Source organism: Gadus macrocephalus, chromosome 2 (assembly GCF_031168955.1).
Source record: "Gadus macrocephalus chromosome 2, ASM3116895v1".
Lineage (NCBI taxonomy): Eukaryota > Metazoa > Chordata > Actinopteri > Gadiformes > Gadidae > Gadus > Gadus macrocephalus.
In genome coordinates this window covers 13,857,833-13,875,469 of record NC_082383.1, presented here as the reverse complement: position 1 = coordinate 13,875,469, position 17,637 = coordinate 13,857,833, and the positions used below count along the sequence as shown (strand labels likewise).

The 17,637-nt window shown below is 44.5% G+C and overlaps 1 protein-coding gene and 4 non-coding genes across 6 annotated transcripts; all 5 read left to right on the top strand.

Annotated features, from left to right (window-relative positions):
• The first annotated feature begins 504 nt into the window (after nt 1–504).
• kpnb1 (karyopherin (importin) beta 1) lies at nt 505–17,042 on the top strand. 2 transcript variants are annotated; one of them, XM_060042611.1, is made up of 22 exons: nt 505–863; nt 1,832–1,890; nt 2,988–3,170; nt 3,517–3,717; nt 3,937–4,089; nt 4,226–4,285; nt 4,967–5,056; nt 5,439–5,549; nt 5,766–5,867; nt 6,318–6,542; nt 7,043–7,234; nt 7,595–7,725; nt 7,955–8,102; nt 8,297–8,368; nt 8,562–8,706; nt 10,593–10,675; nt 11,181–11,288; nt 11,570–11,713; nt 12,606–12,711; nt 13,329–13,443; nt 13,941–14,102; nt 14,881–17,042. In XM_060042611.1, coding segments are annotated over exons 1-22 (2,631 nt in total). In that variant the 5' UTR covers nt 505–823; the 3' UTR covers nt 14,882–17,042. The 2 variants fall into 2 exon arrangements, with proteins under 2 accessions (XP_059898594.1, XP_059898593.1); XM_060042610.1 differs by having other exon boundaries at nt 506–863; nt 4,226–4,287; nt 4,963–5,056.
• LOC132453144 (small nucleolar RNA SNORA79) lies at nt 6,071–6,214 on the top strand. The gene has a single exon (XR_009524615.1). It is a non-coding gene; the product is annotated as a small nucleolar RNA SNORA79 (small nucleolar RNA).
• LOC132453145 (small nucleolar RNA SNORA79) lies at nt 8,880–9,025 on the top strand. The gene has a single exon (XR_009524616.1). It is a non-coding gene; the product is annotated as a small nucleolar RNA SNORA79 (small nucleolar RNA).
• On the top strand, nt 10,722–10,867 carry LOC132453146 (small nucleolar RNA SNORA79). Its single transcript, XR_009524617.1, has one exon. It is a non-coding gene; the product is annotated as a small nucleolar RNA SNORA79 (small nucleolar RNA).
• LOC132453143 (small nucleolar RNA SNORA79) lies at nt 12,899–13,042 on the top strand. Its single transcript, XR_009524614.1, has one exon. It is a non-coding gene; the product is annotated as a small nucleolar RNA SNORA79 (small nucleolar RNA).
• Nucleotides 17,043–17,637: the final 595 nt, after the last annotated feature.

Sequence of the window (17,637 nt, the reverse complement as noted above, 5' to 3'; positions counted from 1 at the left end):
ATGAGAGTCTGTCCCCGATAAGTTCGAATGTCGATGTGTTTTTTTTTGGGCTAATGAAGTTGTATGAGGCCCTATTCCAATAAACTATCACCATGCGTGCTTGACATGTAGAAATATCGTTCTCCCAGGCGTTCTCATCACGCGACGGAACGCATGGAACGGAGTGCTCTAAATGAGCGCTATTGGCGAGAGAGAGGGAGGGACTTTCAGTTACATTACTTTAGCGGCGAGAAAGCTGGATATCCGTTACCGTAACAAGTTACGGATCTTGCTTTATCACATTTTTAAAAAGTCTAGTCTCTTAGTCTTTGTTTTTGTTGATATTATTTTCATTTTCTTCTTCTCGTTTCGGGGACCGTAGACTGGCTATAGAGCTCATAGGAAGTAAAAGACCGGAATTTACGTTGCGGTAGACCGGGATAACGCAAAATTCCAGATCCTCTCAGCCCAGCGGTAGCGCGGGAGAGAGAGCGAGGGGAGGAGAGTTTTCGCTACAGCAGTGGCGCGTGATATCCTTCCGCCGGAGACCAGCACGGCCCTTTCCCTCCCTATAACACAGGATGCGAGCAAGCAGCATTGCTGCTAATATACGTTATTTGCCCCGTACCTCAACAAAAAATTTTACACATTAAGAGCTAATCAACAACAAAGAAGGTGTTGGGAGTGCATACGTTGATCACCGGCTTCTGTTGACTTTATCAACGCTCTGTTGAACATCGGTGTACGCCGAGGAGTTATTATCACCCGGGTTAAGTTGTGCGCGGCAAGCGAACTAGCTAGCTAGTAACTACTTCTGGAAAGAGAGTGGCAGCCGGGGCACAGAATGGAGCTCATCACTATTCTCGAGAAAACCGTCTCTCCAGGTAAATACAGTACCTCTAATCTTCTCTTCGTAATATAAACGTTGCTAATGTCAGTGGTTCAAGGCAATTAGAACTTGGTTTATGTTGTGTTTGTCGTTGCTTGATGACTGGTGAAAGTTGTCGTATGAGGGAGGAGGGAAATGCCTTGCTAACCGATTAGGCGGGTGGCTACAGTTAGCTAGCTCCGTCTGGCCTGCTCACCGTGGATCCGGCTTCTGGCTTTAGCCTTCCACCCCAACTGATCATCTTGTAATGCTAGAAGTAGATTTGCGAGTTCTGAGTTACCCGTTTGCAAAGTACATACAAATGCTGTTGTCACATTAATTGCATGGTGCGTTGATATTCTGAACAGTGTCTTGGCAGCCCTGTCCACTGCCGACCCTGCCCATGCTCTTAGCCATGTAGCCATGCTTTCTGTGCGCTAACTAGCTAGCAAGCTAATGTAGCGCAAATCAGTCGGCCCATCCTTGCACACCACTGTCGGCTAACTTTGTAACATATTATATTGAGGGCTAACAACCTTATTTTGATCATGAAATGTGAAACTCTCGACCACAATGTCAATCAAAGTACTGATGTTTGACTTCAATGTTGTGTCTGTTGTGATAATGTTACTTTAAAAGATTGCATTGCAATGCTTTGATGGGCTAACGCTAAACTGTCTTAATGCTAACAAGCATGTAGGAACTGCATCCGATGTGCAAAACCGTGAATTAACTTGACTTTTAATAGTGAAGCTAAACTTGGTTGCTTTTGCTAGCCATACGTCTGTGTATTCTCTTTACTACGTTGAACAACCATTCCGAACGACTCTTGCTCCCTATATTGACAGCTATCTGAAATATACTGCAACATAAACGTTCACGTTTTGGCATATGCTTGTGGTTCAATTCACATCTTTGCCCTATGAATGAGCTTAATAGCTATCTTATGGTATATTGAACAACACCGATTCTCCCCTCCCTCAGATCGAAATGAACTGGAGGCGGCACAGAAGTTTCTGGAGCAGGCGGCTATCGAGCACCTGGTGAGTCTCGCGCTACTTGTGCCGGATGTGATACAATCCGAATTGGAAGTAGGCTAGCAATCCAAACCATTCTTAATATCTGGCTCAACAATGCAAGCGTGGGTTTACCGAAAAGGTCGAGTTGCTAACTTGCAATAGAAAGCCGGCTTTTTCTATGCCGGGCCCTCCCTTTCTCACACACTGCCTACACGCTATGGCTGCTGGGTGTCATTCACTGCAGGGTTTGATAGCAGCAGCGTGGCCGATAATGCTCTAACCGATGTCGTATTGCATAAAATTGCTCTACATCAACATCCCGTCAAGAAAAACTAAAGTGCATACAATATTTAGCTAATACAAGTGTCTGGAAGCATTCACTGATATTTTCATGGTTCATTTTGAGGGCAAGGAGACCATTAATCATTCCAGGGAAAGCGTCGTGTGTGTGTGTGTGTGTGTGTGTGTGTGTGTGTGTGTGTGTGTGTGTGTGTGTGTGTGTGTGTGTGTGTGTGTGTGTGTGTGTGTGTGTGTGTGTGTGTGTGTGTGTGTGTGTGTGTGTGTGTGTGTGTGTGTGTGTGTGTGTGTGTGTGTGTGTGTGGTGATGATGATTTGGATACAGTTCTGAGGGTTGCATCAAAAGTAATACACAAATGTAAAAAGAAATGAAATCCCGATCTACACTTTTATATCCTAGTATCCTACTAGAAACACGCATGGCCTGTGAACACCACTACCCAATTTCAGAAACCAAAGTGCTTTGGGAAAACTGCTTACTTTGTATTTGTGTTCATCTTGCTCTTCCATAACACCCGTTACAATTACAACTGCTACTGCCCAGGAACATACCCACATATGAAGGCAAAAGGCCACAAATTAAAGTCTTGTACACAAAAACAATATATATTGTGGTCCTTTTTTAATAAGTTTTTTGAGAAGAATAATAACCTTTTTTTCTTTTTGTACAAGCTTGAATTGACTTGTAATATATTGTATAGTTTCTATCTTGGCAGTTTTATTTTCTCATTGACAAGAATACTGCTTTTACAAGAACTTTTACATCACACTTGTCCCACTCCTCATGATTCATAACAAACATTTCTTCCTACCTCCCCCACTAGCCCACATTCCTGGTGGAGCTGTCCAAGGTGTTGGCCAACCCAGGGAACACGCAGGTGGCCCGAGTGGCAGCTGGTCTGCAGGTGAAGAACTCTCTGACATCCAAGGACCCGGACGTCAAGACGCAGTACCAGCAGAGATGGCTTGCCATCGACGCCAACGCCAGGCGAGAGATCAAGACTTTTGTAAGGATACACGCACATCTTGTGAACCTGAGGGAGTCATACTGTACACATTATATACCACACTTGTACTCTGCATTTGCTTTTATGTATGCGACACTCTGAAGCTGATGCAGAGCTAGCATTCCCTTTTTGTCTTTGCACTTCTGGATAAAGAGTGGTTATAAAATGTGTTGCCGTAAGTTAACCAACTGCATATCATTGTGCATCTTGTTAGCAGGCATCATTTATATCCTCAGATTTAACCTGGCCTAGCATACCTCAGAGGCATCCACTCGTCTCGGGTTTTGGACCAGAAATTTGTTCACTCCATCTTCAATGACCACATGTTTTGTATGTATCCACGCAGGTTCTCCAAACACTTGGCACAGAGACGTATCGCCCGAGCTCGGCATCGCAGTGCGTGGCCGGGATTGCGTGTGCAGAGATCCCCGTCAACCAGTGGCCAGAGCTCATCCCACAGCTGGTGGCCAACGTTACGGACCCCTCGAGCACTGAGCACATGAAGGAGTCCACTCTGGAAGCCATCGGATATATCTGTCAGGACATAGTGAGTGTGGTCCAGTCACTAACTTTCTGTCCGGCAGTAATAATCTAATTTTGAAGAGATACCCTTCCTGCCACACTATTGGAACTTTCTCCCCAAAACAGTCATCTTCCATCTTGGGATGTTTGAAAAATTGTCATAGTCAAGACATCCTGCTATTGAAAGTCCCAGCTCTTAACTGTGGTCTTGGCTCTGCTCTGAACCCTGCCCTTGTGCTTCCAGGAGCCAGAGCAGCTGCAGGACAACGCCAATCAGATCCTGACCGCCATCATCCAGGGCATGAGGAAGGAGGAGCCTAGCAACAACGTCAAATTGGCAGCCACCAATGCCCTGCTCAACTCGCTGGAGTTCACTAAAGCCAACTTTGATAAGGAGGTGGGTGGATGCAAGCACCCTTTCTGAAGTGTTTTATTTTACATGGCAAAGAGCATGGCCAATGTTCTACACCTGAACCATTTTCTGTTGATTAGAGCTGTCATTAATAAAATGCTACTTGGTCTTTGTGTTGCAGACGGAGCGTCACTTCATCATGCAGGTTGTGTGTGAGGCTACGCAGTGCCCTGACACCAGAGTGAGTAGCAGCTAGTGGAGTTGACCAATGATGACCTTTAACTTCTTTTTTGGTTTGGTTACAGTCATGTGTGTGTGGTACATTCCCGTTTTTAAATTCAGGTGCTTTACATTGTCAGTGTTTTTATAGATTTTGTTGTATTATTCACCATGGTCTTCTCTATCTATTAGTTTTATATTCTAGATGTAGCACCCAAGTGGGTGCTACATATTGGTGGTGGTTAGTGAGGTCCCCCCTTCACTTTAGGCGTCTTTGAGTGTCATTAATTATTATTATTCTTCATGTTTAACCTCTGTTTTCCTTTTATTCCTAGTCTGTTTTACATAGTTTTGAATGATGACTATATGCTCTGTAAGGTGACCTTGGGTGTCTTGAAAGGCGCCTCTAAATTAAATGTATTATTATTATTATTATTATTATATGCTAGATGTCTTTTTTTTTTTTTTTATATAGATGGTGGGTATTCTGTAGTACTTTCATTGTTGGATTTTCAGTTTTTGCTGCTGTTACATCTGAATTTAATTAAAAGTATGAACCTCAAATTATATTCCAAAGTTATATGTAACATTAAACTTTGTTAGACTAGTTTTTAGTGGAGAAGTTTCTGGTCTAGGTAAGTGCAAGAATAGTTTGCGTTTGTTGATTTAAAGATTTTAATGTGTACTGACTCTTTTGGTCCAGGTAAGGGTAGCGGCACTACAGAACCTGGTGAAGATCATGTCGCTGTATTACCAGTACATGGAGACCTACATGGGCCCGGCACTTTTCGCGGTAAGCTAAACGTCTTGGTTTAATCTGAGCTGGGGTATGGGGTTCCACCGGTTTTCCCTGCAGCCTTACATTCAACATCTCCTCATAAATGTGAGGAAAGCCGGTGTGGTATCACAAACATTCTGTAATGTTGTCAGTTCTATAAGAAGCATTGGGGAGATGGGCTGCCATTTAATTGACCTTATTATGACTCGCATTGCCTGCTATCAAGTTTCATAAAGCATGTCTATATGTGGCTAATGGATTACAGGACTTCTAATTGCCACCACAATATAACCGTTGGGAATGGTTTTCCAGCCAAGTCCTGACCAAACATTGTTGCAATTCTCCTCCCCGTTTGACTCATCCATGTCCTTCCCGTCCACACCAAATCCTTGTGCAGATCACCATAGAGGCCATGAAGAGTGACATAGACGAGGTAGCCCTGCAGGGGATCGAGTTCTGGTCCAACGTCTGTGATGAGGAGATGGATCTGGCCATTGAAGCCTCTGAGGTATGTTGGGGCTAATCATTCGTTTTTGAAAAAAAAAAATGTTTGTTTTGCATCTCAATGGGTGGATTTCATCAAAAATCTTCTTAAAGTCTTATTAAATATAAACGTTTTTCCAAGCACTTTTCACATGGAAGTTGATGGTTTGTTTAAGTAACCGGTTATTGGGTATCCTGTTTGTGCTAACGGCACGTTCCTTTGTCCTTTTCGAATTGGCAGGCTTCAGAGCAAGGTCGCCCCCCTGAGCATACTAGTAAATTCTACGCCAAAGGGGCCTTGCAGTACCTGGTTCCCATCCTTACCCAGACCCTCACCAAACAGGTGAGCGTCAAGGGTCCTTCCTCTGGTTTCAGTCTAAATATTGCAATTGTCTTTCTAGACTTGTACATTTAAACATGTTCTTGGCAGAATTTTTTTTGCGTCCATAGATTGGCAAAAAAAAATCCAATAATATGCTTCTATATCGCACCCTCTTCGCCAGTCGATGAGATATAAACTTGTATTCTTGTATGCTTAGTTTGCCCTGACGTCAGTTCCTCCTCCTGCTCTCAGTTCAGCAGTGTGGATTTTATGATGTCACAGAATGAACCAGGGTCTATTTCACCCAGGAGATGTTTGGGCGGCAACGCTTCCACTGTACTCTCCTGGTTTTGCTGGACCCCACAAATGAATTATAAGCCCTTTGCCAGTCGACACCCCCAGCCCCCGTAGCAGTTCACGATATTGTAACCCTGCCTTCCTCGCTCCCCCCCCCCCCCCCCCCCCTCGTAGGATGAGAACGACGATGACGACGACTGGAACCCGTGCAAGGCGGCCGGCGTGTGTCTGATGCTGCTGGCCACCTGCTGCGAGGACGACGTCGTGCCCCACGTCCTGCCCTTCATCAAGGAGCACATCAAGAACCCTGACTGGCGCTACCGGGATGCCTCCGTCATGGCTTTCGGCTCCATTCTGGAGGGCCCGGAGCTCAACCAGCTCAAGCCCCTCGTCCACCAGGTAGCTGCTCCCTCTTGCCCCTCGTCGTTTGGGTGAAGCCCAATTCACACAACCGTGTTGGGACAGACGCTCACTAATGTTTTTGGGAATTTCACGTGCAAATTAAACACGGGTGCTCTACGAAGCGAGGGAAGAAATCCATTCCCATGTTGCATTTTCTGTTACTTTGCTTTTGATTCTCTCGGTGTAGTGTCTTTTTATTTTCGACCATTTGCTATTTTGTGGTTATCCCAGGCAGCTCAGTGAGTACATTTCGTAAAGGGGCATGTAGGGGTTGGGCTACTTGGTCAGGGATGCACATATGTAGTCGCCAGGGTTTAAACCACTTTCATTATTCAGTTATCCTTATGCCATGCCAATTTCAACCATCGCATCGTGGTGACCATGTCAATTATTTTGTTCGGTCGCCAACCAAGAAATGTGACTCCTCCATTGCTACTTGAGGTTTGCTTGTGCCTAGGGCTATCCAATACCCTCTCCTTATAACCACTGTTTCCCAGGCCATGCCCACCCTCATAGACCTGATGAAGGACCCCAGCGTGGTGGTGAGGGACACCACCGCCTGGACCGTGGGCAGGATCTGTGAGCTGCTGCCCGAGGCAGCCATCAACGACGTGTACCTGTCCCCGCTACTGCAGTGTCTGATTGAGGGCCTGGGGGCGGAGCCAAGGGTGGCCTCCAACGTCTGCTGGGTGAGTTGGAACATGGGATGGATGGATGTTTGGCTTGATAAGTGCATAGGTGTGGATTCCTTTCAGCAGGTAACATAGCATGTGCCTAGGTTAGGGCATACTGGTTTATTATGGATTTTAGAGAATTACAACTCTTGGTTCTTAAGCATGCTTAAAAACCTGAAAGGAAGGCTATTGGTTAACCAAACCTGGTGTAAATATTGCAATCAAGGTCTAAATCACTTGATAGTCACTGATGAGATGTTAATGGACGGCTAGCTCACAGCTACATGGACTGTACCAAATCTAAATGGGACAGTTTACCAAACTTTGAGTCCCAAAAGATTTAATGAGCATCTTCTTCCCTCCTCTCTGCCCCAGGCCTTCTCCAGTCTGGCGGAGGCTGCTTACGAGGCCACAGATGCAGCCGAGGACCAGGAAGAGCCCAGCACCTACTGCCTCTCTTCCTCCTTTGAAATCATCGTCCAGAAACTCCTTGAAACCACAGACAGGTAGACTCCTGCACATAAGACAGCAGCCACTACCTTAGGCATATGTTTGAACAGTGCCTGGCAGCATTTATGCTCACTAATGCTTCTGAAGATGACAAATGAATGATACCAAAGTAAGAAGACTCATTCCTTTTTTTGAAAGGCCAAAGTGTGGAGGGTGGAAAGGCAAAGTCCAATGCATTTCAATCTATATATTTTTTTAATGCGAGTGCCCTCCTGTCTCCTCCAGACCCGACGGCCACCAGAACAACCTGCGCTCAGCGGCCTACGAGGCGCTGATGGAGATAGTGAAGAACAGCGCCAAAGACTGCTACCCTGCCGTGCAGAAGACCACGCTGGTCATCATGGAGCGCCTGCAGCAGGTCCTTCAGATGGAGGTGAGCTCACCGGTCGCTCTTGGGAAAGTTCACACCTAATTTTGATAACCCACCGTAAAATGTTGAGTTTAGTGTTAAATTATGTTTTCACATGAAAAAGCAATGCGCTAAACAATGAGATGAATAGGGTGGCACGTTTGTATGCATGTCCTTGACCTATATTTTTGTGTACTTATATCGTTGCTCGGTCACAGTCGCACATCCAGAGCACCTCCGACCGAATCCAGTACAACGACCTGCAGTCTCTGCTGTGCGCCACTCTACAGGTTTGTGAGCCATGCAACCACACAATTCCTTTTTTTTTTTCTTTTCTTTTTTTATGACTGCATACAACCCATCCAAGAAATGCTCCTTGTAGCCTTCGGTCTTACGGGCTGATGCTCAAGACGAAACGGAAGCAGGACCCGTGGGTGTGGTTGAGGAGCGAGCGACATGTTGACCCGCGTGTGCTCCTTGCAGAATGTGCTACGTAAGGTGCAGCACCAGGACGCCCTGCAGATCTCCGACGTGGTGATGGCCTCCCTGCTCCGCATGTTCCAGAGCACCGCAGGCTCCGGGGGTGTTCAGGAGGACGCGCTGATGGCCGTCTCTACTCTGGTAGAAGGTAACTAAGCACACACTTCCTGGTCCATGGCTGGTTTTTGAGGCTGGTGTGGTTTCCGACTCCCTGCAAGACTGGTACCTGGGTTAGGTTTCCATACCTTAGCAGAAGGCCAAAGCTTCTCCTAGTCATAAATGACGCGGCTAAAATTGTGGTCTTCACAGTGTCTATTGCCCTGACGTCAGTTCCTCCTCCTGCTCTCAGTTCAGCAGTGTGGATTTTATGATGTCACAGAATAAACTGGTGTCCAATTCACCCGGGAGATATTTGGGGGAGGCGGTGCTGCCCCTGTAACCTCCAGGTTTTGCTGGACCCCACAAATGTTTAATGTAATGCTTGTTTAGTCTCCAGCGACAAGCCATACAATTCTAGTCGTTTTTGGCAACCCTTCCTCTAGCACACCCATGTCCTTCTCTGATGCATCATTCATACACTTTTGGCACCACATCCCTTTTTAAAGATCTCCTATTATGCTACTTTTCTGGTCTTAATTTCTTATTAATGACTCCTATAGAGCAACCTGACACGAATCACAGCACAAAAAACCATGTCGATTTTCGGGAAACTCTTCCTCTGATCTGGGCGCTTTCAGCATTCTCTGCCAGCACTCGGCTTCGTCCTGCTCCGCCCCCCTCCTGCCAACCCCACTCCGTTGTGATTGGTTACCTTCCGGAAGAGCATGTTGCAGCAGTACCATACATGAAAAATCCGGATGGTTCTACCTAGATAAATCCCGGAAATTTGTACAAGTGGATGGCGACTGGCGACCCTAGTGTTTAGCACTCTGCACAGCCACCCCAGACGGTCAGGAGGGAATACGTCTAAATGCATGTACATCATTATTTGACCCTTTAGTAAAGTTAAACATGACTATAAATCATAATAACAACGATTATACGCCATAAAAGTCGAAAAAGCATGATGGGTGCTCTTTAACTTAACGGTATAACACTGAAACTTATTTGTGGATTGTTGCTTATAATCGTACCAAATTTGAGGAAGCTCGCCAGTATGGTCTGGGTGTGCATAACATCCATGAATCATACAGATTGAACTGCGTTTGGTTGGCTACTAGGGCTGTAACGATACACAAACTCACGATTCGGTTAGTATCACGATTTTTTTTACATTCAAGAACTTACGAGCTCTATAAACGGGGTATAGTGTTACGAGTACCATATGTGTGTGCCCGAGAATGGCAGTGTGCGCGTGTGAGTGACGTCGGCGAGTGAGTGGACGAGCGAGGAGAGCGAGCGGTAGAGCGTGTGTCTAGTGAAGAAGCGAACGAGTCCGGTAGAATAAAGTACCCATCCTGTCAATAATCGGTGGCCGCTTCATTCCGACCTATAAGCAGACAAACTGCCAGTCAAATCACACAAAACAATAGAGACAGGATCACACAGGCAATTTATTTCGTGCTTGGCCCACTCTGGATAAATGTCGTTCATATCGCATATGAGGACTTCGACGGCTGTGGAGAAATGCAATCCTCCGTAGCCACGGAGAGCTGTCATCACAGAGAGGGCATCTCGTCGCATACTTACGGCATCTATAGGAGGGGGCGCTGTCAGCAGACTATTATTTAGACAAATGATTGGCAAATTTCAATCTGACAATTTGACTGGAGTTAGACAGGTTCGTTTGAGTGTCGCGATTTCGGTTTCGATACGCGTATCGTTACAGCCCTATTGGCTACATACAAGAGTGGACTTGACGGCACCCTAAAATCACGTAATACGTTGTATGACGGACCGGAAATCGTTGTTTCACTGGATTTAATGCATACATTGTTTAGGTTTTATGCATGGCATACCAAAGGTTATCTTATTATTTTCTTGTTTTCTTTTTAAAGATTGAAATGTGCTAATATTATTCATATTTTCTGTCAGTTCTCGGCAGCGACTTCCAGAAATATATGGATGCCTTCAAGCCTTTCTTGGGAATTGGACTAAAGAACTATGCTGAATATCAGGTACGACATGGAAGTTGAGCACTGTTCTTGTATGCTTCGTTTGCCCTGACGTCAGTTCCTCTTCCTGCTATCAGTTCAGCAGTGTGGATTTTATGATGTCACAGAATAAACTGGTGTCCATTTCACCCGGGAGATATTTGGGGGTGGCGGTGCTGCCTCTGTAACCTCCTGGCTTTGCTGGACCCCACAAATGAATCCCCCCCCCCCCCCCCCCCCCATTCCTTCATCTTCCTTCCTATGATTGATTGTTTTCCTGTGTATTTAGTCTCCCACCCACCATCAATGTAAACTACATTGTTAATCTTCTGACTAGCCAACGGATTAATGATTAAATATTTCAAATTTACGAGATGGGAATTTCTTGAATATCACAATATAAACGTTTTTAAAGATGGTTCTATGTCAGTTCAGGCGAAAGGTTCTCTGATTTGTCTCAATGTCGGCCGTCCCCCTGGTAGTTGAGTGACACACCCTGACTCAAGCATGCAGTTTTGTTCTGCGGCAGGTGTGCCTTGCAGCTGTGGGCCTGGTGTGTGACCTGTGCAGAGCTCTGATGACCAACATCCTGCCTTTCTGTGACGAGATCATGCAGCTCCTTCTGGAGAACCTGGGGGTGAGGACCCCTCCTTCATACCATTCTCTCCCCGTCCTCTTTTTGGACTGCATCTTTCTACTCTCTCGCAATGTTATTTGCCCCAAACATGGTTAGGTTGTGTGTGTGTACTGTCATGTTAATTGCTGTTTGTTTCATCACACAATCTATGAAATGTATTGCCTTCCTTACCCACACTTGAAACTACTTTGCACTTTCTGTCAGGATGTTTACTGCATTTGCCTCTACGCGTGCCATCGTTATGCAAACTACAATTTTTTTTTTTGTGTTTGCCGGTGTAGAATGAGAACGTCCACCGGTCTGTGAAGCCCCAGATCCTGTCGGCGTTTGGAGACATCGCTCTCGCCATCGGTGGAGAGTTCAAGAAATACCTGGAGATTGTTCTGGACACTCTCCAACAGGCTTCCCAGGCCCAGGTGGACAAGGTAAGGCTTGTGGACCATGTCGTGTACAGGCTTACATTGGAAAAAAAAAAAAAATCATACATTAATCTGTATGATTTTAATATTTATTTTTTTTACATATTTTTTTTAAGCATCTGATAAATTCAGGTGCTGCAGCTCATTGACATAATGGGATTACATGGATTCATGCAGGCACTTGGCATATTTTTTTTTTAACGGTGTTGCATTAAGAGTAGAGCTGTCAAGCGATTAAAATATTTAATCGTGATTAATCGCATTAATGTCATAGTTGACTCACGATTAATCGCTATTAATCGCAAATTATTTTTCTATGCTAAATATCCCTTGATTTTTTTGTCCCATAATTCTTCTCATTTTAATTCTCTTATCAACATGGATGGCAAGCCGAAGTGTATCGGCTTGCCTTGTGCAAATGATTTTCTATTGATAACAACATTGGCATATACTGATCAAAACAGGACGATACAAAAAAATAGCCTATAGTGCAATTAAACGACTGCTTTGAACAAATGTCATTTGAACATAGCAGTCAGGCTACTGCTTCTTTGTTTTGAGCCAAAAAAAAAGTTTTTATTTTTATTTATTTTTTTTATAAAATAATTGCGTTAATCACGCGATAATTTTTTTAACGCCGTTAAATTTGGTTTGCGTTAACGCCGTTAATAACGCGTTTAACTGACAGCTCTAATTAAGAGTATAATTGTTCCTCACTGCTTTGAGTTTAATAGATTTGATTGGATGTGATGTTGTATAAATTATATACAAAGAAATGGCATATAGACTTTTATGAAATTATAGATTTCATTGGAGGTGGGCTTTTCTGTGTTAATCAATGGAAAGCTGCATCTGCTGACTGCCATGTAATTAATAGTGCGTTGGTTTGTGTTTGCAGACGGACTACGATATGGTGGATTATCTGAACGAGTTGAGGGAGGGCTGCCTTGAAGCCTACACCGGCATCATACAGGGCCTGAAGGGGGACCAGGAAAACGTTCACCGTAAGAGAAGCATGCTGACAAACACAGGCACAAATGTCAATCTTCTGCTCATGATGTCTGCTATAGCATTTCATGAATGCAATATCAGGGACACAATTTATTAGTACGATAATATTCTTAAAAAAATCGATTCTCCTTCATCCTTGATATCTTCTATTAGCTGTGGTCTCTTGCATACGTGTTGCCCTGACGTCAGTTCCTCCTCCTGCTCTAAGTTCAGCAGTGTGGATTTTATGATGTCACAGAATAAGATGGGGTCTATTTCACCCAGGAGATGTTTGGGTGGCAGTGCTGCCCCTCTAACCTCCTGGTTTTGCTGGACCACACAAATTTATCCTGGCTGTTGAATGTGCTGTTATTCTGAAATCATCAACTTTTAATTAGTAATTTGTATTTTGCTAGCTGTGACTGTGTGTGAATATACATATAGGATTGTCTAGTGGTTGGGGGTGTTTGGCTAAAGACGTCCACCTGAAAGCTTCTGGGTTCTACCTGTATAGCAGCCATGGAAGGGATGTCAAATTGACCTACAAAAATATTTTTAAATGTCGTGATTGTCAATGAACCTACATTGAATGTACGGTATGTTAAAGTGATGGTAACTCTCCCTCCTCCAGCTGATGTCATGCTAGTGCAACCGCGGGTGGAGTTTATCCTGTCCTTCATCCACCACATAGCGGAGGACGAGGACCACTCTGATGGAGTTGTGGCCAACGCTGCTGGCCTCATAGGGTAAGCCGAGCATGGGCTGGTATAACCAAGCTGCAGTTTTGAGGAACCGCCACTGTCCCCTTCATACTTCAATGGGACCCAAGCAGCGTTTGGTTTCGGTTCTTCTTTCTTCTGGCGTTCCTTATTTGTATGTTTTTCCGTACGGCAGATAGAGGCTTATGTTGACGCCAGACGTTCAGCGCACTCTAAAAATGCACCAAATGTGTGTGTGCTTTCATCCGCAAAATGTATCCTGGCGATTAATTTGGCCAACGTGGTTATTCAAAAACATTTATGTCCTGTGCAGTGGAGGCCGATTTAAGTGAGGATTTATGTGTCCTCCTTACCGGCTGTAGCATCCTTCCCAGATGTTCAAAGGATAACGTATTGTCATAGGAGGGGTTCTGCTGAACCACGTAACAAGAATGTGCTTTCAAATCTAAATTCAATCTGCCATTTGCTCTATTGTTTTGGTAAAACGGCTGCTTTTTCTCCAACATCTTGGCCCTCCATTTCAGGGACCTCTGCACCACGTTCGGGAAGGATGTGGCCAAGCTGGTGGAGGTGCGTCCTCTCATAAACGACTTGCTGACTGAGGGCCGGCGCTCCAAGACCACCAAAACTAAGACCCTGGCCACCTGGGCCACCAAGGAGCTCCGCAAGCTCAAGAGCCAGGCCTGGTCAGTGGACACACTCAGTAATGCACACAAGGCCAACCAATCATAAATATGGTATTCTTTTGTGACCCAACACTCTGTATTTTCCTACTGCGTCATCCCATTGTAATCAATTAGGCATGAATTATTTGATTGGTACCTTTTTCAAAATACTTCAAGAATGTAACGGTCTGTGGAAAATGTGCATGTGGTCATCTTTCCAAGTGGGTCAATTTTTTTTATCAAAGGTGAACTGAATGTTGACATCCACAAAACCTGCCTTTCTTGAGTGTCAATGTTTTGGTTAACTGATTTCAAACATGGTTGGCTGGTCTCTTTGCTGTCATCGCAGTTTTTGTAATTGGTTTGTTGTGTCAATGAATGCAGTCCCGGGACTAGACCAGCAAACCATGTTGGATATCGAAAAGTTTACCAATACATTGAAAGGCATTGATGTGGCTTTGAATCACCTCGGATAGACAAATTAACCTGCTGGCTAAGAGGGGGATATGCTAACTCTTACTCCAATCCTTTGCCCTTTTTTTCAAAAGCCTGTTGCAATCCCAGAAGGTAGGTATGACAATACAGAGTGTTTGGTCACAAATGCGTCTAGTACGCCCGGAAAATCCTTCTAGTGTGAGGCAGAATATTTCTCACCCTTCACCTGGCAGTCTTGTGGAGATACTTGGGTCAAATAATTGAGATTCTTAATAACCCTGTACAGACCAGTACTCTTTCGTGAGCAATTCAAAAATATTAATTTTTGGATAGTTAATTAATGACTTTTTTTTCTCCTCTTTAGATGCAATTCTTGTCAGGAAAGAGATCAACATCAGTAAACAATGAGGAAATATTGCCCCACTGGAATTACATCTTCTGTCTTTTGCGCGCGTGTGACCGGGTCAAAGCAGAAGCTAAGTGTGCGCTGAGATGAGTGTCTGTGTGTGAGAGAGATCGAGAGAGAGAGAGAGAGAGAGAGAGAAAGAACGCACGAGCGCAGATCGTGTGCGCGAGAGATGACTGATATCACAACACCTTCTGAGTACAATTCCAGCGGTCGCCTGCAGACTGGCAGCGACCCTACCTACCCACCCCCATACCTACCTTCGGACCCCCACCCATAACCGCCTTCCTGACTATTGAACCCCTCCCCTCGACGGCCTGTGGACTGTACCATATCTGAACAAGGACTCTGAACATGACCTCCTTCCACCACTACTTTCCAGCTGACCCTCCTGAAATGATTTTCCCGCTGGGGTCACACACACACACACAACGCCTTGTCAAGCATCCCTTCTTCGACAACTATCCTCCTCCATTGGACCCCCCCTGCTGTGTAGTCCGGCTGAGACGAATGAGCCCTCGTCCGAGACGCCAACTAACATTTTAGTGGTCTGTTTAACGTTGCTATGACGACAACAAAGATGAATGCTACAACTCCATGTCGCCCAAACCCTTTCTTCCTCCCTGTGAGAAAAAACAAGAGACCAACTGCTAACAAGGGAAAGGATTTCTTTGGAATTGAAGAAACAACAAAAAAAAGAACCTTACTGTAACTCAAACGGGAGGAGGATTAATCCGATCTGTTCAGACTAAAATGGCTCTCTTGACTGATGCGTGGAATACTTAACATTTAACTTTTTCTTGATTTTATTTTATTATAATTTTTCTCTGCACTTCTTCAAAAAGCCAATGTGGACTTAAAATGAAAAGCCCCCCCCCCCAGCCAAGATGGTCTGACTCGAGCTGCCGTCTTCAATCTTTGGTCAGAGTTGAAGCATGGTGCCTAGATTTCGTTTTCTTTTCTTTCCTCTTGCGAGGAGTAAAATAGGAGGATGTGGGGATTAACAGAGGGAATGGCCCTCTAGACTCTCCTCTTTCCGCTCTTGGAAAGCAGGTTCCTGCCCTACTGTAACTGCCACATCATTCCGTGCACCACCATCGCTGCCACCTACCAAGTTTGGGTTGGTAGAAAAAATGGCCACCATAATCCCAGTTTGTGTGGCAGACGAGGATGGGGCTCTGTAGACGTAAGGTTGGGCGAGGAGCCAAGGAGAGCTAGCTTCTTAATTTTCTAAACCCTCCCCCTCCACAAGTAACATAAATAAATAATAAATAAACAAAAATATAATCTCAATACGAACCTATGGTGGCAGGAGATCCTGAAGAGCATCAATGCTGGTCTGGCTGCTTTTCTACCCTGAATCGCAGGCTGTCGTACCGGCGTCTTAATGGACACAGACTTCCCACTTTAGCCCCGTTCGCTTCTACTGTATATTAAAAAGAAAAGAATAAACACCCCCACCTGCATGTGGGTCTCCTTCCTCCACCCTGAGGCTTTTGGTTTAGTTTTGCTTTCACTGGCACTCTCGGTTGCTTCTCTTAACCCTTTCGGCTTTGGAAGTCTGAGCCGGTGTGATGTCAGAGCTCGCTGCGCCATAAGCAGGTGGGCCTAAAAGCACTTGAGAGGATTTTTGTAATGAAGTGAAGTAGTGGGTGGAGGGGTGCGGCGGTTTCTCTTAAAGACTAACTTTTACCAAAAAAGTTAGAAATTATCTCATTGTGTACTTATGCCTGAGATAGTGCTTCAGAGGAGAGTGCCAAATTAGTGGGACTAGTTTAGTGAATATTGCCCTATTGGGGCTGGCTGTGTGGACAGGTGGGATATTATTATATGCACCTTCCATGGGGAAGATATTCAGTCAGCTGTAAATCCTTGCTGTTCCTGATCCACAAATGATCAACCAGTTGACCAGAATAGGACCTGTGCTTAGATAGTCCAAGTCCCTGCTGGTGTGTTTTTTTTATTTTTATTATTTTTCGCTGCACTTGTTTTGGGAAAGGGGCACTTACCAATATCCTTGTTTCGAAGAAAAAAAAAATTACAGAATTGAAGACGTTTGTATAAGGTTATATTTTTCCATTGCTATGAGAAATAAAACAATAAAATGATATTAAACATTCCCCAAGAAGTTCTGGTGATTTGGTTTATTTGTCCGTACAGGTAAACAAGTCGTCTCACTTATGAAGTCTGGGCAAAAAAAAAAGCAGACTTCATTTTGGAAATTTGACTTGTAATATGTCTGTACTGATCATCTTGAAACTGTTTTGTAATCGTTATTGAAAGCCATATATACAGGCTTTTGACAACTCTTGAAAGTTGCATTTTAGAACCTGCATAATGGGGTTCGTAATGGTACAATTGGTTGACGCATTCTATGCGAAAAAGGGTGTACTGACTGTCCAAAATACTTTATTGTAACTGTCCCGTTTATCAAAGCATGCAAGCGGTTGTTTTGTCACGGCTGGGGACCAATTCACTTTCACAAGTTCATTCAGAAAGTCTCCTCGGAATGGCATTGAACTAAACATATTACCCGCCTACATAATTAAAGGGAACATGGCCTCAAATTGAAGTTGGATTATTCAAAACCGTAAAACCTACCTTGAACGCTGGATTTGAATTAGTTAACTGAACTCTTTCAATCTGCAAAACTGCATTTGGTTCAGTCAATGAACATGGGAACTAAAATGTGAATTGTGAATCAAGCCAATCTGC